The sequence below is a fragment of the Crotalus tigris genome, unplaced genomic scaffold (assembly GCF_016545835.1).
Source record: "Crotalus tigris isolate CLP2741 ecotype Arizona unplaced genomic scaffold, ASM1654583v1 scf7180000017592.2434428, whole genome shotgun sequence".
In the NCBI taxonomy this organism is placed as follows: Eukaryota; Metazoa; Chordata; class Lepidosauria; order Squamata; family Viperidae; genus Crotalus; species Crotalus tigris.
Window position 1 is genome coordinate 2,361,710 of NW_024096498.1, and position 22,851 is coordinate 2,384,560.

At 36.5% G+C, this 22,851-nt stretch overlaps 1 protein-coding gene across 6 annotated transcripts in view; it reads left to right on the top strand.

Moving 5' to 3' along the window:
* The window catches only part of PIK3R1 (phosphoinositide-3-kinase regulatory subunit 1), a 56,560-nt gene extending 42,425 nt beyond the window's left edge, over positions 1-14,135 (top strand). For 5 of the 6 annotated variants that reach the window (XM_039365337.1, XM_039365320.1, XM_039365327.1 and 2 more), the window contains 9 exons: positions 3,276-3,378; positions 3,828-3,926; positions 4,024-4,204; positions 4,926-5,051; positions 6,487-6,629; positions 6,733-6,909; positions 6,999-7,067; positions 8,105-8,275; positions 9,901-14,135. In XM_039365337.1, the coding sequence (XP_039221271.1) occupies positions 3,276-3,378; positions 3,828-3,926; positions 4,024-4,204; positions 4,926-5,051; positions 6,487-6,629; positions 6,733-6,909; positions 6,999-7,067; positions 8,105-8,275; positions 9,901-10,090 (1,259 nt within the window). In that variant the 3' untranslated portion in view covers positions 10,091-14,135. Of the gene's footprint in view, positions 1-1,813; positions 1,952-3,275; positions 3,379-3,827; positions 3,927-4,023; positions 4,205-4,925; positions 5,052-6,486; positions 6,630-6,732; positions 6,910-6,998; positions 7,068-8,104; positions 8,276-9,900 lie in introns of those variants that run through there. The other variant, XM_039365352.1, reaches the window with a different exon arrangement.
* Positions 14,136-22,851: the final 8,716 nt, after the last annotated feature.

Genomic DNA, 22,851 nt, shown 5'->3' on the forward strand with positions numbered 1-22,851 from the left:
AATAATATATGCTGCAGTCAAGCAGATTAAATAGTTATGCTTTAATAGTCAAAATGTGCTTTAATGAAACCTGTCCAACATACGCTGGAACTGTGGAAAATCACTGGTTTGTTAGAATCTCGCTCTTTCTGGTTTGCCATGTGATGTCATAGCAAGCTAGACTAGTTTGGGTTAAGCAGTAACTTGGTCATACAAGTGCAGCTGTCTAGAATTTAGCCAATAGTATAAGAAAATCCTCTTCTCCCACCTGTAAGATGTATTTTGCGGAAACCTATTTCAGAGAAATACAAAGAGAGAGAGAGAAAGAACTGATTAATAGTTAGTTGTGTTCCTTTCTATCTCACACAACCTATGTAAGCAATGTGCTTTGGCGACAGAGCTATTTGGGTAGCAGGTGGGCTAAACCCTGAGCTTCGCTGTTCGGGCTTGTGTCTGGGATTCTCTGAAGTGTCCTGTTACTTGAAACAAGTGGAAGGAATCTCTGGAGTCCGTCCACCTAACTGGATGGGGAAGGGTAGGAAAGCTGCTTCAGGATGGGCTTAAGCATGGCTGTGGTAGGGTAGAGGTGATGAGTTCGTGCATGCATTTGCCAATATGGTGCAAAATGTTGGTTCTTTCAGAAGATAAAAGTGGGTCACGAGATGATTCTTATATATGCACTGCTTTGATTGTAAAATTCCTGGCTCTGTTGTTGCAGGACAAAACTCTTAACAATACCAGTGCAATCATTTGTGTAGCAATACTTGCACTACTGAGTTCAGTACTCTCTGTGTCCGGCCTTCACATGTGAAACTGTTATATATTCAGAATGCAACTCATAACAAGTTGTATAATACGAGAGACTTTTCTGAAGGCTAGAGAAAAAATTATTATTTTTTTAAAAAAGAACTTTGTTTTTGGTTTGTTTTAGCTGAGAAATTTTTCAGGGCTTGAGGAAACATGAAGTCTGATAAACTGATTATCACAAAAATTTTGTTTAAGAATGGCAAAACTGGCAAATTATGGAATCAAGTCAGCTAAATCCATGTAAATCAAGTACATTGAAAGAGTATTCCCCAAACATTTACGAGCTGGAAAGTCACCTACAAGGCAGTGGTTGATTTTTCTCCCTTGCTGCAGCCGAGTCTTTTTTGTTCTTCATTTTTAAAATAAAGCTATTTAGAATGTTAATCCCTAAAGCTAGGACTTGCAGTTAAAATATCCTGTAAATAATGACCTATGTTGAACCTACTTAGAAGCAAATGACACCCAAGAACATTTTATTAGGATAAAGCCTATTCACAACCAAATATCCATAAAATAGGCATTGAGCAATACCTCTTGAGATTTCTGGTTTCTGCCTCTTCCTTTAAAAGCACCACCGTCAAAGCTAAACAATGCCCTGGTGTTGCATTGCTGTGTCTAGAAGGGAAGTAGCTCTCCATCGACCAAGAATCCCACAGTAGTGAAAGAGAAGGTTTCCTGCTGCAGCATATCACCCTTTGTCAACCTGCCAGCAGTGGAATGTACCAAATGCCAGACAGAAAAGATTAAGGGGGAGGGGGGGGGGAAATCTGTGTAAACTGAGAAACCCGTTCAGTCTTTTTTAATAAATAAGATCAGGTGCCGATCATTAGTGCCTGCTCTTTCTGAAATGACAATTGTTATAAGATTAACAATGAATAACAAAAATGATGAAATAGGAGTGGTCCAGTGACATTATTTTTGACATGATTGGCTGGGGATTATGATGTAATAGGTTACAGTGCAGCCCCTTAGAGGTTTTAAAATGAATTCCAAGACACCATTACAAAGAGATCCTGACTGTTTCGTTTTAACTGAGCTTTCTTGCTGAAAGTCATACAAATGTACAACACAGTCTGGAACATGGAAGAAGTGGATCTAGAGTATCCTAGGACAGATGTAAACTGTGGCACAGACTTAATTTTTTACATAGAAATGGACCCACCAGGTAATGGTAAATTACACTGCAGCATTATTATTTAAAAGGCAAGCATATTCTGGATGTTACAGTTGCTGTTATTAGAGCAGGGTGAAATGTTTAGGAGGAATTTTGTGATATTGTTCAGTTGTGTTTCGTACACAGAAAAAGGGAATCAGGAAGGGGGTTTCTGCAAATTCCTTTTTTCCTTGTTAGATGAAACTGCAATTGTTGTATGTTTCTGTTTTAGTTTCATACTTTCACCTGTAGGTCTGTGGTCATACAGAAAAGGGGGTCCTGATTTGTGCATCATGATTGACTCAGAATGCAATCGGGCATTTTTTTAAAACAATGCTCGCGTTTAAAATTGTTAGTCACTGTAACAGTTTATTAGATGTGATCCTGCTTATCTGCAAGCATTTAGCACAGGATGTGCAGATTGTTACTTTTCCTTAAGCCTCTGAATATGCAATTGTCATTTTTATTTGCATGTTTTATAAATGTGTTTAGTGGGCAAAGGCATGAGTGAACTTGCTTGATGTTTATTATTTTAAATAATGACCCCTTTTAGCTGATAAGCCAGGGAATGCTGCAGTATTTTTTTTTTCCACCCACGGGTGTATGTATGCAGCCTTGACATTGAGCAACAGAGAAGTATGTGGCTTGAATCAATCTTGCCATTTGAAAGAGTTTTATCCTACAGACTGCTCGGATTAAGGCAAGGGATATCTGGGTCACAGACTTCTTCCTTAAAGTGTTTGGAGACAGTACGTTATGAAAAGAGGCATAAGAAACCCAGATGATGTGCTAAAACATGTAGTAGTACTGATGATTTGCTGATTTGTTCTTAAACCACAGCAGTTCTGGAGTTAATAGCCAAACAATTCCTCCTGGTAATTAAATTGGGGGAAGAGGGCTTAAAACATTGCATTATATAAAGTGATGCACAAAAAAATTAGTAACAAAAGGATGTAGCATGAGGAGGAGACTAACTTCAGTTTATACGTTTGGAAGTCTAAATTGTGTTGTGTTCTAGATGGAGGGGGGAGGGGCTCTTGACTTGGAAGCATAAGACTGTCAGATAACAGAGGCTGCAGTCTTATACCCAGAAAAAAAAATCACCTGCAAGTCTGGTAAATTAGTATCTTTTTTGTTGTTTTTGTTAAGGAATTAATTTTGCAGGCATGCTATTTGGACTGGTTAATGACAAGTTGAAAAATATGGCAGATGACAAAAAAATGAAAATTCAACTTGCAATAATTTAATTAGATGTAAATTAAACATAGATTCATTAAAGCACTTAAAATTATATTGCCTGCAGGTTAAGCTATTTTCTTTTTAAATTTCATTGCAGCATTGCCTCCAAAGCCTCCAAAACCTAACACTGTAACAAATAACGGTATGAATAATAACATGTCTTTGCAAGATGCTGAATGGTACTGGGGAGATATTTCAAGGTGAGAGAAAAAAAATCTTTTATCTTGGTGATTATACATACATGTGTTTAACCTGCACTATCTTGTGATAGTTTTAAAGCATTTGTATTACAGTTTCTGGGTGCACAACATATAAAATATTTAAAAATATCTGGACACATACATTGCCAAAAATAAAAAATAACAGAGATTCATTAAACATTTCTATGCTATTTTGCTTTTATTGCAAGCATATCTAGAATAGATACATCTAGATTTTTACATCTAAAAATCATTATGTTAATGCATAAGACTAGAAATACAAAATATATCTATCCTTTATATAATTTTTGAGCAAAAAGAATAATGTCATTATAATAACTCAAAATTCCAATGCTTACCTTGCAGTCAGAAAAAATTAGGAAGGTTGTGCAAAAGGGTGCTCTTTCTTGAAGAAATTAAATCTGAGGTTGCTTTTGGTTCCTTAATAGGGAAGAAGTCAATGAGAAACTTCGTGACACTGCTGATGGTACATTCCTGGTACGAGATGCCTCCACCAAAATGCATGGTGACTACACTCTCACACTAAGGTAAAAACAGCTGAATCAGGTATCATCTTTACATCACACTACAGAAGAAAAAAATAATCATGAATATAGCTGAATCTTTTTTTTCTGAACTTTACAGGAAAGGGGGAAATAATAAATTAATCAAAATCTTTCATCGAGATGGGAAATATGGTTTTTCGGATCCATTAACATTCAGTTCTGTGGTTGAGCTAATAAACCACTATCGAAATGAGTCTTTAGCTCAATATAATCCAAAACTGGATGTAAAATTACTTTATCCAGTATCCAAATATCAACAGGTAACGTATATATCTTATTTCCTTTCTCTTTGCTGCATGAATACTAATAAATTACATAAAACCTTAAATTATTTTGTAGATGTGGCAACTCAAAACTCTTAAAGTTAATCCTGTGGAAATTATAACAAAAAATATGTGAACAACAGTAATGCTATGGAAATTACACTGAAATTCTGCAAACAATTCTTATTTTAAAAAATTAATATGTTCATTTTATTGGAAGTAAATTCTGGGTTCCTGCCTGTCATGAAATATTTTCTAAGGTTAACCAAGGAAGATTTTTGTTGTTGCTTTTTGTTTTTGCAAATTGATAGCTGATATAGCTTCACACTTGGAATATGTGTTTCAGGTGTGAAGGATGAAGGGTGAAAAATTATCTTTATGTTGATAATTATGAGCTAATTTGTATATCAAGCCTAATTCCACAATGATCACTATTAATTTTTAGTAGCAAATAAATAAAAATGTCTGAACAAAAGAAAGGTTCACGTGCAATAACTTATTAGTGTAATAAACACATCCATTTATCCCACAGCAAGAGATGTCCTGGAGCCCTGCCTGTGGTGGCAGCATTATAAGTAATGGTTTTTGTTCTGTGCAGAAACTATTCCACGAGCTTTAGCATGATCATTCTTTTGCAAACTATGAACTTTGGTTGATTGCTGTTTTATGAAAAGGATCTGCGTTCATTGAAAGTATTTCCATGTATTTATCCTCCTAGGATCAAGTGGTTAAAGAAGATAGTATTGAAGCTGTTGGAAAGAAATTACATGAATATAATATTCAGTTCCAAGAAAAGAACAGAGAATATGACAGACTCTATGAAGATTATACAAGAACATCTCAGGTTAGCAGTGTTGAATATCAATTACAATTTAAAATATAAAGCGGTTTATCCAATAGACCCATTAATTCAGTGAAGTTCAGTTTGATGGAGTTTGAGGCTAAATCCTGACCTTTCAGTTTCAGTTTTAAAAACTGGTTTGAAGCAAGACTGGGATTGATTAATAGTGCTAAACCATCCAAGTATTACTTATGCGTTGCTATGGTCTCCAACAGTAATTTCAGCAGTAAACCAGTAATGTTTTCTTTAAAATCAAGCACATTATAACCACAGAAAATCTAATGACTTAGAATTATTTAGCTGAAATGTTCACATTATAACAATATATTACAAGAAAATCATGTCTATATAAATACAAATATGTAGACCTATTTAAATTAGAGAAGTACAGTGATCTAAAGAATTATTTCAAATATTTTGATAACAATTTCTCTTAAGATATTCCTTGAATGCTTACATACTATACATCAGAGATCCCCAACCTTTTGGGCGCCAGGGACCAGTTCCATGGAGAGAGGTTTTTCTGTGGACTAGAGGGAGTGTGGTTTTGTGTGCTACCTGCATCCCGAAGATGAGGCTTTGCTTGTTTGTGTGGACCGGTTGCTGGCATGCCGGGGCCCGGTACTAGTCCACGGACCAGGGGTTGGGGACCCCTGCTATACATGTTATACATAGAAAAGATTATTTTTGAATGCCAATGATTTAAAAAATAGGATGGATAATAAGGTATCTGTACATCAATCACAAAGAAGAACTATAAATGTAGCAAATATTTTGTGACAATAGCACATCCTCTGCATGCAAAATCTTCCAGGCTTAATCTACACTATTTCCAATTAGGCTTGGAATAGACTAGACCGGTGGTGGCGAACCTATGGCATGTGTGCCACAGGTGGCACGCAGAGCCCTCTCTGTGGGCACGCACACCGTCGCCTCAGTCCTAGGCCTTCAGCTGGGTTTTGTAAATCCTTTTTGATTTAGGCCTCCGTCGCCGTGTGCAAAAAAAGAGGTTCGATCAATCAATCAATTTCAACTTCTCATGAAAAAAAAAAAGATCTTGCAAAGTTGGAATTGATTGATTGAACTTTTTAGTCCCACCCAGTCTGCTGTTACCACCACAACCACGCCCACCCAATGGGCCACACCCATCCAATGGACCACTCCCACCTGGCACCCGATGATACATAAGTGAGTTTTGGGTTGCACTTTGGGCACTCGGTCTCTAAAAGCTTTGCCATCATTGGACTAGACTAAACTCTTGGAAAGCCACCTCTTGTTGTAGAAGATAATAGTGAACTAATAAATGCTATACAAGACATCTTTTTGTATCCTATCCTTTAGTGATACTCTTTTTTAAAAATCATATCATAAAACTGGTTCAGTATTACACAATTAGTCACTCTTAAAGTATTATTAAACAGTTTTTCCTTTTATCCAGGAAATTCAAATGAAAAGAACTGCTATTGAAGCATTTAATGAAACCATAAAAATATTTGAAGAACAGTGCCAAACACAAGAAAGATACAGCAAGGAATATATTGAAAAGTTCAAACGGGAAGGGAATGAAAAAGAAATACAAAGGTTGGTTAGAGTGCTTCAAAAGTATATATATTTAATATCTAAATGTCTTCAGAAAAACTAGAGACCAGAATGGGATGTAAACATGCCAAATTATTTTGTCCAGAATTATGCACAACTATGAAAAGCTGAAATCTCGAATCAGTGAAATTGTGGACAGTCGACATCGACTGGAAGAAGACCTAAAGAAGCAGGCTGCAGAATACAGAGAAATAGACAAACGCATGAACAGCATTAAGCCAGATCTTATACAGCTCCGAAAAACTAGAGATCAGTACTTGATGTAAGTATTTGTGAATTCCAGCCTTTTATGTGCACTTCTTTCAGTTGAGCGTTATCTTGATTAACTGTGTTTTCAAAACTGCTTTGTAGGTGGCTGACACAGAAAGGTGTTCGGCAAAAGAAACTGAATGAATGGCTTGGCAATGAAAATTCAGAAGAGTGAGTATCCAAAATATTTCTCTGTGTGTGTATGTTATCTCAGGTAGATTCTGATTATTGCATAGAGGTAATATGGTGGGTTATCCACATGTTTTGAGGCATCTTTTTGAAATGAAGCCCAAAATATTGCACTGTCCTACTTATTTTAAGTGGGTTGTTCTTTTCCAAAATCTAAATGTATTATTTCTAAGATACACACACACACACACACACACACACACATATATATATAAGATATATATAAGATATATATGTGTGTATGTATGCATGTGTGTGTGTGTGTGTGTATATATATATATATATATATATATGTTATATCGGGAAAGTAAAAAGTAACAGATTTATTTGTATAAAACTAAAATTTATGGATAGAATAGAAGAGAATAGAACAACAGAATTGGAGGGGACCTTGGAGGTCTTCTAGTCCAACCCCCTGCTCAGGCAGGAAACCTTATACCATTTCAGACAAATGGTTGTCCAATCTGTTCTTAAAAACTTCCAGTGTTGGAGCATTCAAACTTCTGGAGGCAGATTGTTCCACTGATTAATTGTTCTGACTGTCAGGAAATTTCTCTTTAGTTCTAGGTTGCTTCTGTCTTTGATTAGTTTCCATCCATTGCTTCTTGTCCTGCCTTCAGGTGCTTTGGAGAATAGTTTGATTCCCTCTTTTTTGTGGCAATCCCTGAGATATCAGAACACTGCTATCATGTCGCCCCTAGTCCTTCTCTTCATTAAATTAGACATACCCAATTTCAGCAACCATTCTTCATAGGTTTAAGCTTCCAGTCCCCTGATCATCTTTGTTGCTCTTCTCTGCACTCTTTCTAGAGTCTCAACATCTTTTTTACATCAGACAGAGAGAGAAGAATGTCAAGTTATGTAATATTGCCTTCTCTGAAAATCTAGAAATAGTCCTTGTAGTTGACAAAACTGCCTTGGGTCAAACAATTTGATTTTAATTTTGTTACAAATTCTTGTATTATGCTTGGTCTTTTATTATTTCTGGTTTTTAACTGTCTCGTGTTGCTTCTGAACAGCCAATATTCTATAGTAGAAGATGATGAGGATTTGCCCCATCATGATGAACGTACATGGAATGTTGGAAATATCAACAGAAGCCAAGCTGAAAATTTGTTACGTGGGAAACGAGATGGAACATTCCTTGTTCGGGAAAGCAGCAAGCAGGGTTGCTATGCCTGTTCTGTTGTGTATGTATTCAAATATTTACCCTGTTTCTTCAGCAATGTATTGAACTCCCTCATTCCCTCTCTGTGATGATTAACCAAAGCTTGGATCCATGCATCTCATTGGATTGCTCTTCAAAGGATTATTGTAATACTGGTTTTCTGGCTTGAAATAGTTGATAATGAAGTCTTCAAGACATGGGCAACAGCTTTTCAGCAAACAGTTGTTGTGAAGCTATGTTGTGAAGCTACGTGAAGGTCATAAATATAAATATTCTTTGCAAAGTGTGTTAATTACCAGATTACAACTAGTCCAACAATTGTGACTGGAATTTCTGTCGCTAAGTGATACAGTCTCAATCACTTTGCTTAGTGATGGCAATCCCAGCAGACTTGGTTGCCATTGTAACTCTAGGACTGCACAGATTGTTAAGCAAGGACCTCACATGACTAACATGGGAAGAGGTGAAAAACCCAAGCAAACAGAGCTGTAGATGGGCAGGTGGGTTCTGTAGACAGACACTACAGAGTGCAGCCAGATGTCCAGTGACTACAGGCGCAGAGCATGGAAAGTTGGGTTTGGAATGTGAGTAGGCTGGCAAAAAAGTAGTGGGAATAACTTGAAACCTCCTGCCAGCTTCACCATTGACATTGCTTGTGAGAAACCAGCATGGAAGGTTGCAAATGGTGATCACATGACCATGGGATACTGCATACATCTGCAAGCTGGTTACCAAAGGCCGAGTTTGTGATCATATGATCCTGGAATGTTGAGACAGCCACAACTTCATAGACTGCTCATTAATCCCTCTTGTTTAGTATCTCATAACTTTAAACCGTTATTGAACGAGGATTATATGTATTTTTTCCACCAACCTACTCTAGCTAACTTTGTTCATAATATTACAGAGATCCAACTGTACCCCTATTTTGTAATGTTCCTCTCTCTTATTAAGCATTTGTTTGCATGGTGCCATGCATTTAAACTCTGAATGCCCATCAAACCCCGCCTAGTGCTCTACGCCTAGCAGCTAAATTTATTTCTAGAGAATATTAATTTATAAGCTTTCTTCATGTTTAAAATGGTTTGGTTTTTGGCTTCCTTAATAACAGTTGATTTTATAAGCCCTTAGGGGCTGTGTGCAGTTGGGCTTCCCCAACTGACACATATTCAGTGGAGGCTTGCATCAGAACGTGATGATTTTTAGCAGTTTCATTCATCCACTCAGACTCCTCTTGCAGTTGCCAAAACTCTTTGGAGAATTGAGGAATTCTTCAAAGCAGGATCAGGGTTGTGGAGTGAGGAACATTTGCCAAAACTGCTTGTCTTCCTACTGCTGATAAAGACAATCTTCCATCAGCCATGGGGACCAATTTTCTGCAAAGCACTGGTAAATTTGAATAGCACTGAAATCTGAGATCTATAAGAAATATGTGGAATGATACTGGAAGAATTATAGAGAAAGGCAAATTTATATACCTATGATAGAAGGACAGTGCAATGCAGTATTACTGATTAAATGAAAACAATGATAGGGTTACAGTAATGGGTCAAAGAATATTGCTGTAATGTTATATCAAGAACAAATTATATAAGAAAATGTGTCTTAGCAACATTTTTTTTAAAATCCTTTTTTTTTCCTTTTTAGTGTGGACAGTGAAGTGAAGCATTGTGTCATTAACAAAACACCTACTGGGTATGGATTTGCAGAGCCATATAACTTGTACAACACGCTGAAAGAACTGGTGCTACATTATCAGCATACTTCATTAGTGCAGCACAATGACTCTCTCAATGTCACATTAGCCTATCCAGTATATGCACAGCAAAGGCGATGAAGATGTTAATCCTTTGGGGTTATCTCTTTTTATTAAATACCCACAAAGTTAATTCGGCAGTCTTGAGGCTTCTGGGTAAAGAAGGCTTATGAGTTGGAGCTAAGGTGTCAGAGCCTTCAAATGGAACTGAAGCTTTCTTCACAACTGCAGTGGGAGAGGTCACGGTTGAGAGCTATGGACACACACTTCTAATCTAAAGTGCTTTAAAAAAAACTAAGCGAAAGTAAAAATGCATCGAAAGAGAGAAATGCTACACCTGTCTCCCTGCAGGGACATAGTGGCCTTTAATCATGGTGCTTACTGACCATCCCTTTGAAGTTTTACGAGCTCTAAAGTTGGAACTTTGGAGACCCCAACGTGCAGCGGGAGCCATGTAAATGGCAGCGGAATTTCTCAGTCATGACGTGGATGATGCGGTGTGCAGTGTGCAGTGGATGCAGTTGCCAGCATTGTGGATTGCTGATTTTCTGGTGAATGATATGTAGCAGAATGGCACTTTCAATTTTAAGGGACACTTTAAGACTCTGACAGGGTGTTCGTTGGAGAAATGAGCGTGGTAATAGAAGTGCCAGGAAGTGTTTTTGTTTAGACATTTAAAATCTTGTTTTAAGGTATTTAAGACTGAAGAGAACTGGACTTTTATGACAAGCAGTATATAATATGTACATAGTTCAGGATGACTATCATAGATGGATACTGTCAGTACCAACTCATTCTATTCACTTTTTTGTTTGGATTCCCCCCCCCCCCAAAAAAAGCCGAATCCTTACACTGCTATGCAATACTTGATTTTCTATAGGCTTTATTTGTTTCATGTGTAATTAAAGGATAAGCTGTTTCTATTTTTTTTTCTTATGTCATCTCAACATGTTTTCATAGCTCATATTTTTTTGTGTTTTCATGTTGTCCTCTTTCCCTTCCCCCCCTCCTTTTTTTTAAATAAATGTACAGGATATTGGCAAAAGATGGCTTCAGAATTAAAACTATGAACTATTTTTAACAGGGTTTTTCCCCTTTTGGTAGCATATTGAGCTGCTAGCTCAAGGTTACAATTCAAGATTAATTTCTCAGCTAAATATTTGTTGGGCAGTGCCTGATAAGCTTAAAAGCTGCTTTATTCAATAAAAATAAATGACTATTGCAAAAATATCACTTGAGTCCAACAATATTGTTTTAAAAATATCTTCACATAATGGTATCCACTATATTTTATTTAGTTTTTAGATTATTATCTTGATTGCGTTTATTGGAAAGAGATTCTACTTTGAATGTTGCAGATAAGCAGGTGAAAAACATTGACTACTAAAGTACCAAATTTAATCCTTCAGAATTATTTGTCATGTAATTTTAAACAACCATTTTAGACACTGCATCAAGATATATTTTGCATCCCATGGAAGAATTGTTTTTCAGCTACTCTTTAAAAATAAACAATTAGATATACATTTAGTTTTTACATTTTAAATGAAGGAAAGAAAAATTAAAAAGTCACCCTAAAGAACAAATATATCAGGTACCCATGTAATTAAGTTAATGAAAGAAATATAAACCTCAGTGTTACAGTATTTAACCAAATTCTACATATCTTGACCAACACAATAAAAATCATGATGTGTTTTATAGTTTCATAGATTAATGTTAAGGAACTCTGGAAGACTTTTATATGGTGAATAAGCAAAAAGAAAGTAGATCTTATGGAAGAGCTCTTTATGGTTTCAATCCCATAGGCAATCTGTGTTTCTAAAGAGGCATTAAAGACTATTCTAGATGTATTTTTATTGTTAGGTAACACTATGAATAAATTAGCTTTAGTCTTCTTGTTTTTATTTACCGGTATATTTTATATTGGAAACATTTTTTTAGAATGTTTAGAATTTCCTGAGAAATATGCAGACTTGAGACACTTCAAAAGCCAATGGGGATTTTACAAGCACTGGAGAGCCCAGTAGAAGTTTGTTTGTGGGCTATAAAGCAGTAATCCCCTGGTGTTTAGTCTCACTAAAGTCTCACTAAATTCAGTGGAATTACTCCCAAAATGTACTCCAAAGGAAATAGACTGAAAATTGCATTTATTTCACGGAGCAAAGATCAAGACAAATTTGCCAATTTAATCAGTTTGTTTATTCTTCCCACTAGATTTTTCAAGAGGAAGGAATCTGCATTTTGCTCTTGTTTATTCTTGGAAGGGCAAATTATGACCAGTGACTGAATAGAAACTAATTTACTAACATGCACTTTGTGTGTGAGAGAGACAGAGAGATTGATGTGCATCAGTGGGTCCTACACCTGATTTGTCATCATCTAATTGGCTTTATCAGTTCTGATTACCTCTAGGTCCCTTTGATGGGGAATAGATGGGGCCTAGCTTCTGTCCTTCCATGTTAAAACAAAAGCCAGCTGATCAGCAGTGTTTCATTTACCATTTAGTGCTGTGCATTGTTGGTATTCTTCTGAGAACCATACAAGTAGCCTCAGGAGCTAGGTTGAATATAGTGATCAAGTCTTGAGAACTGCATGCACAGGACCCTTGGTTACCAATCCAACATTCGGTACATACACAAAATAATTGTTTGTGTGCATGTCTCCCCCTCTCTGAGAATGCAGAGAGACAAATCCAAAACTTCTGAGCTACAACAATAACATAACAGGGCTTCTGAAATATGAACTACTATGTTTATACCATGAATACAACTACTTCAGACAAAACAAGTTATGGATTCTATAACTTGAGGCTTAGTTTTGTGGTTTTGATGTACTTCTGTATATGTGTTTGTGAAAGAGAGAGTGTATAAATGGGCCATGTTCTGATTGCAGTTTTCAGTGAATCTAAATGCATAGTGAAACTTTTCTCCCAATTTCCTAAGTCTCTAAATAGCCTGGAAGGAATTACGTTGACAGGGTCTTTCAAGGCTTAGTTATTATTCATGTTAATGATTACTCTTAAGAATTCTGTAAACTTATTTTTCATGTTAAATGAAATAAAAATCATAGGAGATTTTAATTCAATTCAGAAAATTAAATTTTTATTTTATAAATGATACTTGAATAAAGAGAAAGTTTGCTGTACGTGCAATTCTCATATTAAAGTCAGCATATTTTAACTTCTCTTTTATTGAAAAGAAACATGCAAACTGATATATCTTCAAATTAAAGCTTCACTGAAAAAAAGATTGATGATATATGGGTGTATGCAGGCTAGACTGGGTAATAAAAGAAAAAAAATCCAGTGGCAAACTATTTTGGCAAATGTCCAAATTATTGTCAAGAAAGTTATATATGGTGGAGTTCAGAAAATCAAGCTGGTTTCATTGGAGACTTGACCTTATCTTATTTAAAAGGTATATGGAGCTTGGAAAAGATCATGTTTCTAGAATTTGTTTTAATGTGTAAAGCCAAATCTTATGTTTCAGTGTCAGCTGTTATGTAGAAAAAGTTGCTTTGTCTTGTAGTTAACAATGAGTTATGATGCTTGGGGAAAATATCATTGTGATGTTTTTCACTGGGGAGAAAATCAGTTAGATTTAACACACTGCTTTTGCTATGCATGGTATTCATTTGAGAAAGCAATTCCAATTGTGACTTTTATTCAGGATTGCTTTTGAAATGGGCAATTCCAAGCACAATGCCTCCCATGGGACATGGCTCAAAATATAATATTTTTAGTTTTTGTACAAAACAATTTTAGTAAAAACTGATGAAAACAGGTCACATACAAAATTAGGGAAGAGCTACAGTGCCATTTGTCCCTATGAGACTGCATTAGCTGCCCAAAATGCTGCTATTTTTATTCTTAGTTTCTCCCCTTAAAAAATAAGCTCTATTTTGTTAAATGTCTTTAAAACATTAAAAACATTTCTATTTTTTTTTAGGGAGGCAGAGGCTAAATGGATGTTGCACATTGTCTTTAAAAGACAATATTAACAAATGCGCCTCCTAAAAAAGTGTTGTTGGCTTTCTGAAATTGATGGAGCTGTGTCCTGTTTTTAAGTTGCTTTAAAAATTGTACTAGGTCTTCAACATGAATAAAGATTGTTTTGAAACTGCATTTTATGTGTTAACTGCTCAATAATAAGTGAGGAGGGGGTTGCCTTATATTTATACTTTACATCCTTGTTTTCTAAGAATAGATAGAAGAGTAAAGATAACAGAGGATTCCCTTTTTCCCTCAATTCCAAATATGAGAGAAAAAATAACTCATTGGTACAACAAATGTATCTAAACTTAGGATCCATTTCAAAGGCCATATTAAGGTGTGGGTGTCCCCATATTCTCCTACCTCATCAGGGAGAGCTATAAGTTCCTATTTCCTTTGCCACATCTGGCATATTTCAATTAATACTGTCGGATTTGGGATATTTTGTCCCATTTCAAAGATGCTACGGTTTTCTTGAATGTTACTTCCTTCCTGGAACAGGGACAAAACTTCACTGTCCCTTAAAAAAAGAAAAAAAAAGATGCATTCCTGCTATGCCTCTCTTTTCCACCTACTACTATTGTCAGCACAACAAACTTTGGATTTAACTGCTCTTCAGCCAAAGATTCTCCTATGTATTTTTGACACCATAATACTTTGAAGAACTCCAAAGAATGATATGTGCATCTTTTCATTATAAGCATAATATAATGGTATTGTAGAGTAGACAACCATTTCACCCAAATTTAGATAAAACAAAATGAACTTACTCATATTTTAAGTTTTTTCTTTTTGTTCTAAAATCACATTAAATCTAGAATCATGGGATATCATCCTTTCCTAACTCTTCGATAATATGTTTTGAACCCTTTTTGATATGATAAATAATTTTAGCATTTATCAACATAATAAATCATTTCTGAAATTTGACAAACTTTCATACAAATTGTATATAACATGATGACTAGTATTTAAGTGGGGGAGGGAGAGATTCTTGAAAAAAAATAGACTAAAAAAATCCAGATGATCACTAGATGGCATGAAGGAGTTTTGTATCTTTGCTGTAATGTTGGATTGTGGCTGCCAGTTTTGGTAACCCTATCCAACTTTCTATCAGACTTGACATTATAAGCTTTAGAGCAGAGAGAGACCCCAATTGGGTCTATCAATGTTGTCTTCTATATGGAAAAGAGCTGATGTTGTTCCCATCTTCAAAAAAGGAAAAAAAAATGGACCCAGGAAATTATAGACCTATCAGCCTGACCTCAATACCTGGGAAGATTCTGGAAAAGATAATCAAACAATGAATCAGTGAACACCTAGAGGCAAACGAAGTCATTACTAAAAGCCAACATGGGTTTGTCAAAAACAGATCATGCTAGACAAATATTATTGCATTCTTTGACTAAGTGACAAAATTAGTGGATCAGAGGAATGCTGTGGATATAATTTACTTGGACTTCAGTAAGGCATTTGATAAAGTAGATCACAGCCTACTACTTGATAAGATAGAAAAATGTGGGGTAGACAGCATCACCACCAGATGGATCCATAGCTGGCTGACCGGCCGTACTCAGCGTGTAGTCCTCAATGGAACCTCATCTACATGGAGGGAAGTGTGTAGTGGGGTGCCCCAAGGTTCTCGTTTTGGACGAGGGGATAGATGGGGAAATCATTAAATTTGCAGACAATACCAAGCTGGCAAGAATAACCAACACTCCAGAAGACAGGCTTAGGATACAGGAGGATTTGGACAGACTTGAACACTGGGTGCTATCTAACAAAACGAAATTCAATGGTGAAAAAAGTAAGGTTCTACATTTAGGCAAGAAAAACCAAATGTACAGGTATAGTATAGGGGTATCTTGTTCAATAGTAGTAACTGTGAGAGGGATCTCAGAGTCCTAGTGGACAAACACTTAAATATGAGCCAGCAGTGTGCTGCAGCTGCCAAAAAGGCCAACACAATATATTAACAAAGGGATAGAATCAAGATCACATGAAGTATTAATACCACTGTATAATGCCTTGGTAAGGCCACACTTGGAATACTGCATCCACTTTTGGTCACCATGACGTAAAAAAGATGTTGAGACTCTAGAAAAGGTACAGAGAAGAGCAACAAAGATGATTAGGGGACTGGAGGCTAAAACTTATGAAGAATGGTTGCTGGAATTGGGTATGTCTAGTTTAACGAAGAGAAGGACAAGGGGGGACATGATAGCAGTATTCCAATATCTCAGGGGCTGCCATAAAGAAGAGGGAATAAGCTATTTTCCAAAGCACCTGAAGGCAGGACAAGAAGCAACGGGTGGAAACTAATCAAGGAGAGAAGCAACCTAGAACTAAGGAGAAACTTCCTGACAGTGAGAACAATTAATCCGTGGAACAGCTTGCCTCCAGAAGCAGTAACTGCTCCAACACTGGAAGTTTTTAAGAAGAGACTGGACAGCCATTTGTCCGAAATGGTGTAGGGTTTCCTGCCCGAGCAGGGGGTTGGACTAGATGACCTCCAAGGTCCCTTCCAACTTTACTACTACTACTACTACTACTACTACTACTACTACTACTACTACTACTATTATTATTATTATTATTATTATTATTATTATTATTATTATTATAAATTTAACAAGGTGCCTTGATTAATGAATATATGGGGGAAATCACCCAAGAAGTTCAGAAATGAGAGAGAGAAAAGCTTGTAATTAATGAAGTTTAAGATCATGGCTAGAAGGAAGGATTTAGTCCCAGCTATGGAACTAAAGAAAAGTTATAAGACAAGTATGCTTTCCTCTAATGAAGTATCAGATGCCCACTCTCAGTGTGTGGTCATTGTACTGGTAAGGCTGAGACTTCTTGTTTGACAAACAAAAGCAGATGGTAATAAAACATGCCATTTGGGCATATTTTTATTCCCATAGCCTTATTCCAATCTAGTTTTGACTCTAAGATAATGATTTTGCTGAAGTCCACTCAGTCCAAGTTGATAGAACCACACAGATCTGAATTTCATATTTGCCCTGTACTGTAATTTGCTCCTCTAAATCAGCCCTTATTTCCTTCTAGGCATAATAATTAGTATAAGAGAAAGTTAAATTTATAACTACAGAGGAATCTGCAGAGGCCATTAGAAACTCTATGGAGACAAACTAGGACAAGGCTGCTAGAACAAAGCTATTAGAAGGAAAACAGCTGTTGGTGCCCTGGGAAAGGATAACACAGGCAGGAAAAATTTGAACTTTCCAAAGCTCTTGGGAGACTAATAACATTTGAATCCCAGGATTACTAGAAACATCCATGAAAGATCTTCAGAATGTGTTAATTGTTTGTCATTGCCATGTGCTAGGCAACCCATGAAGTTGAAAATCCAAATGGTTCCTAACAGCCCTAAAGGACTAAGTACATTTCAGAACCATGAATTCAATGGATGCTTTAAAGAAGTGCTGCAATGGAGAGGGAGAAGGAATGTGTTTATTATTGATTGTTATTGCAATAACTTATTTTAAAAGCCACTATAGATGTTTTCCTTATGTTTCTCTATACACAGAGAGTATTGGAGATATTTAGTTTCCTACAACAATACATTTTGAAATCCAGAGTGCAGACAACAAGCATATTCATCTGTTGTCACTATGGAGAGCAGGAATTTCATTGCATATTTCATATCTAAATGCCCATTAAATGCAGCACCCCCCCCCCCTCGTTGACTGCTCATATGCAGACTAGATATTGATCATGATGATCATGGCAATAATAATAAAAAATACTGTGGAAGTTGCAAGGTAGGGGCACAAAAAATGATACAAACTATTTGAGAGTTGGTCTCATTTATTTTAAAACGAATAATACTAAAACAAAATTAATTATTTGAATCAGTAACTATTTTGTGACCACCTGACTGAACATCTTTAAGTACAATATCAGGGTACAAAATCATTCCTAAAAACATAAAAAAAATATGTTGGAAGCTGACATTTTTTGTGCAGAATGATACACATACCTCCTTTTATTCTTTCTAACCTAAGAGGAAGCTGGAAATAAATTATGTAGATGAGTTCAGGAGTCTGTCTGTCTAACTACCAACAGAAGAAAATATTTGTAGCTCAAGGTTGAACTGTGAGATCCTTGGTGCTCTCTGAGCTTGGTTATTTTCTTGCAGTTGTTTCATTACTCAACTGTGCTGGAAAGGATTGAGGTTTGCTCTCTTTTTATATACTAGTGGTTTGCCCTATCAGTGTTGGTGGGAGTAGTCTTGGTGGTTTCTTGATTAGGCTGTAGTTTACTGTTAACTTGTTTGTCTGAGCTGGTAGTTCCCTCACTGGGGTATTGTTTGCTTCTTGATTGTTGGTCTATTGTTAATCTTACTGTTACTCTCTGTTCATCTCAGTGTTGATTGCTGTTGAGGAGGTCTTTTTTGGCTCTTTTGTTTCCTTTTTTACTTTTTGATTGTTTCTTTTGAATGTAGATATTGTTTATCTCTCTATGCCTGTTGATGGTCAATTTGTCTGAGTGCCAGGCTTCCAGGAATTCACTAGCATTTTTGATTTGGCTTGGTCTAGTTTCCCAGTCGAAATTATGGTTAAGTCTGCCCATGTGTTGTGAAATGTAGGTGTTTTCATCATGTCTTTTGACTGTTAGCTGGTTTTCACAGATGTATTCTGCTAGTCTTCTGTCTATTTGTCCTATATGGTGGCTGTTACAATCGTTACACTTTATATTGTGGATGAATCCTGTTTTTTTTTTTCTTTTGGAGTGCTGGGCCTTTTGGTTAAGATGTTTTGAAGGGCTTTAGTTGGTTTGTGTGCTATAGTAATTATCATGTGCTTGTAATAGTATGTTGCTGGTTTCTGAGATGTTTTTGATATATGACAGTATTATTTTTTCACAGCTTTTGTTGGTTGGGCTATAGTGGCTTTAATGGTCTGACACTTTTTGTTGGAAGATGTTATATAGATAATCTGTTTCCTTTTCCTGATGCTCAGAATTGCTGCAGTGTGTTTATGCTCATCTAAATAGTGTTCTTACACAACTTCTCTTGTGAGAGGTTTGGATTGTTACTTTGGTAGTGGAGCACCTGGTTGGTATGACTGACTTGTATTTCCAATTTTCCATTATTGCCTCTTCTGATGAGGATATTTAGGAAGGGTAGTGTGTTGTTTTCTTCTTCCCTAGTGAATTTTATTCCTTTGAAAATCTAGTTGATAGTTTAATGTGTCTTCTCTAGAGGTTCTTTTTATTATAAGAAAGATATCATCTATGCACTGGGCCCATATTTTGGATTGAATGAGTGCTATAGATTCTAAGTATTGCATTATGGTCTCTGATTTGAGTCCTGAAAGTGGTGATCCTATGGGTGTTCTGTTGAAACACACATACGGACCACTCCTGTATTCCCTACAGATATGGAATACATTACAGTACAGATGCTTTCTATGACCACAGCTAATAAAGGGATTGGAAAGAATTCCAAAAGTGTACTTGCTCTGCTTGTTCCCACTAAGTAGTTTTAATTAAAAGAACATTTTAACAATATAAAGTCAGATGAGGCAACAAACGTGCCATAAGGTACAGATAAATAATGTTTAGCCCAATTGCAATGTAGTTGCTTTGAATCCTTCCAGATACAAACATGGTTACCAAGTTTTATATTCATTGAAGTTCCTGGAACGGAAAAAGTTACATTGAAGTGTTTGAAGTGCTTTTTTTCCCAAGAATGTATGCAATTGAAATATTAATTAAAAATGATCAAGATGACCCTACCTTTTTCTTATGGATCCAGAACACCTTCAAACAACCAACCTTTTGTGGGGCACACAAACCTATGCTGTACAGGAGGCCTGACCACTTTTGAAACTATGATTTTCATAGGAGTATCTTTGTCTAGTCTGGATCCTTCTCCAGTGCAGGGAAGTTTTAAATGTAAAGCTCACACTTTTTTTTATATATGCAAGCATGCTCTCTCTTTCCCTCTCCTGTTCTTTCTTTTTTTGCATCCTATCCCCGTGAATTTAAGTTTCCCTTTCTCTCATAAGGCTAGATCAATATACTATAAGTTATTACGTACAGAAAGAAAATCTTTTCTCAGCTTACCAAAGCCAACATTCAAATAAAGGTGCTGACGTTGATCGAGTTGCACTTTGGCCTTGTCCTGATGGCGAAATGTTTGATCATCATGCAGCATAATCAAATTTACACAGTCTTTCAACAGAACCATGAGGCAGTTTCAGATACTACTGCTCCATAATGTTCATTCATTTCAGCTTTGAGACTTCCAAAGAATCCTTTGGTGGCAAGGTAGAAAAACTACTGGGCCCAAGGTGGATAGGAGTTTCCAAAAGAGGAAATACTCAACACAAAGTTACAAATAATTCCACTGAAGAAAAATTAGAGGACAAAAGAAAAAGTCAATGTAATACAGAACGCTTAGTGACAATTTAAGAACATGAAAGGACACATATGGGAAATGAAAAATGGGACAGTTAGTGAAGGAACAGTTGAGTTATCACTGATCTGTAGATATAGCATCAGAAAATGTGAAGCTGAGAATGAGTCGAGATTGGTGAAAGAATCATCATTTGTGACTCAAAAACTAACAAGTGACAAAGAAAACATAGTATACTCAACTCCTATTCTGGCTCAAGAGCATATATGTTGGAGCAGGAAGATATGCGAGAGGGATCTTGAAGTCCTGATGGACAATCACTTAAATATGAGCCAGCAGTGTGGTCAAAAAAACTCAACACAGTCCTAGGCTGTATCAACAGTGGGATAGAATCAAGATCATGTGAAGTGTTAGTACCACTTTATAATGCCTTGGTAAGACCACATTTGGGATACTGCATCCAGTTTTGGTTGCCACGACATAAAAAAGATGTCGAGACTCTAGAACAGGGTGTCAAACTGCCGGCCCACACCACAGGCTGGTTTCATCATACCGAAGCTATGCCCACCCCATTGCCGGCAATGCAAAAAGAGTTGTGATACGTCGCGACATGTCACGTGATGTGGCAAGTTTGACACCTGTGCTCTAGAAAGTGTACAGAGAAGAGCAACAAAGATGATTAGGGGACTGGAGGCTAAAACATATGAAAAATTGGGCATGTCTAGTTTAATGAAGAGAAGGACTAGGGGTGACATGATAGCACTCAGGGATATTCTTATAGAATTGTTGGTAACTCCTTAAAGCAGCATCTTTTCCCAGGAGCACACAACTGCATGTGATTCCAGGAAAAAATACATTTGATTTCAGTAGTAGTCAACAGGTTAAAAAGCCTTCCTAATTGCCTACATTTGCATTGATTAGGACATGGAGGGTCGATAGGAATAAGTCCATTTTTTTTTCAGGTTTGGGAAACTTTCGATACAGGACAAAATGTCCAAAGTTTTTCCGGATACTACAGTCAGCTTCCTCCCAGCTGATACTGTTGCTGCAAATCCAGTGGTGCAGCAAAGATTAAATTTAGGTCTAAATAATTGCAATAGTAGGGACTGTGGAGTCATAATCTCCACTAAAGCAGAATGCCTATGCTTATACTATATTGTCATCACTAATATACAAGGAGCTATTGTTCTGAAAAAGTGTCAGCAAAGGTCATCTAAGCAAGTTAAATTTCTTGCAGTTCTCAACCTTTGCAGAGAGATTCTAAGAGGCTCAGTTTTGAACAAGATTGAACATGTTCTCAGCTGAAATCTAAATGGGTTCTGCATCAATGTTGAAATGGTGTGCTTAAATGCTGATCCTTAATGCAACCTACACACAACCCACAGCAAATGTTCTTCCAGCTGCTATTGCTCCCATTAACTGTACAGGGGAGAAAAATTACAGAATCAACTTCACTCAAAAACCTGAAGCTAGGGCTTTCACTCACTGTCAATTTGTAGGTGGAAGGCTGCAATAGATTGGGAAGCAGCAGGAATGCTGACCCGAGGTCAGCTCCTTCAAGCTTTATCATACTTTTGGCTGGCTTTTTGAGCGGAGAAGAAAGAAACTCCCTTATCTAAAGGGACCCTGCATTTGCTTTTTGGAGTTTTTTCTTCTAATAATTCATGTCTTATTGTTAAAATGTTGAAATACAAGGAAAGTAGAAAAAAAAGCAAGATGAAACAAAAGACTACCTGGATGTCATTTTCTGAGGTTTTCAACACCCCCAGAAGTCTACATACCATTCTACTAAATGTTATTGAGTTTTATTGAGATTTTTTTTTACTGAGTTTTATCATTTTATTGGCAGTTTGGCATGAGAACAACACACAATGTCAGGCTTAATGAGAAAGTAACATGCCACCTTTTTAAAGATGAAGTGATGGGACTGCCATTGTTTGTGAAATTTTTTCTCTAATGCTACCCAGCTTACAAGCAGCACATTGTTGTTGACACAACAAGACACAGGTCTCAATTCCCCACATGACCTTACATTTAGATTAAAATGTAGCATTGGAGTATTTGTAGGCTTTGGTCAAAAAGTTGAGATGGCAGCCTCAATGATATAATGACATAAACAAAATCGCCTGTTTTTAATATACTTTTACAGAGCTTCTATTATTCTATCATGGCCACTATCTTGATATTTATTTTACTTACTTATTATTTGTTTGTTTGTTTATGTTCACAGCCTATTAAGGCTATTGCTGCTACTGCAGCTAATGTGAACACACTATTTCTTTTAACTGTACACAATTGGATGGGCTCAAAGCACACACCTCAGCACAGCTTTTATAGTCAATATTGGGTGCTAGCTGAGGAGAGAGTTTAAACAGACAGGACAACGGCAGCACAGGTACTGGCCATTTTCTGAGCAGCCTATTCTCTCACACACCAAAGTGTTTTATGCCTCCTTTGTTCTTG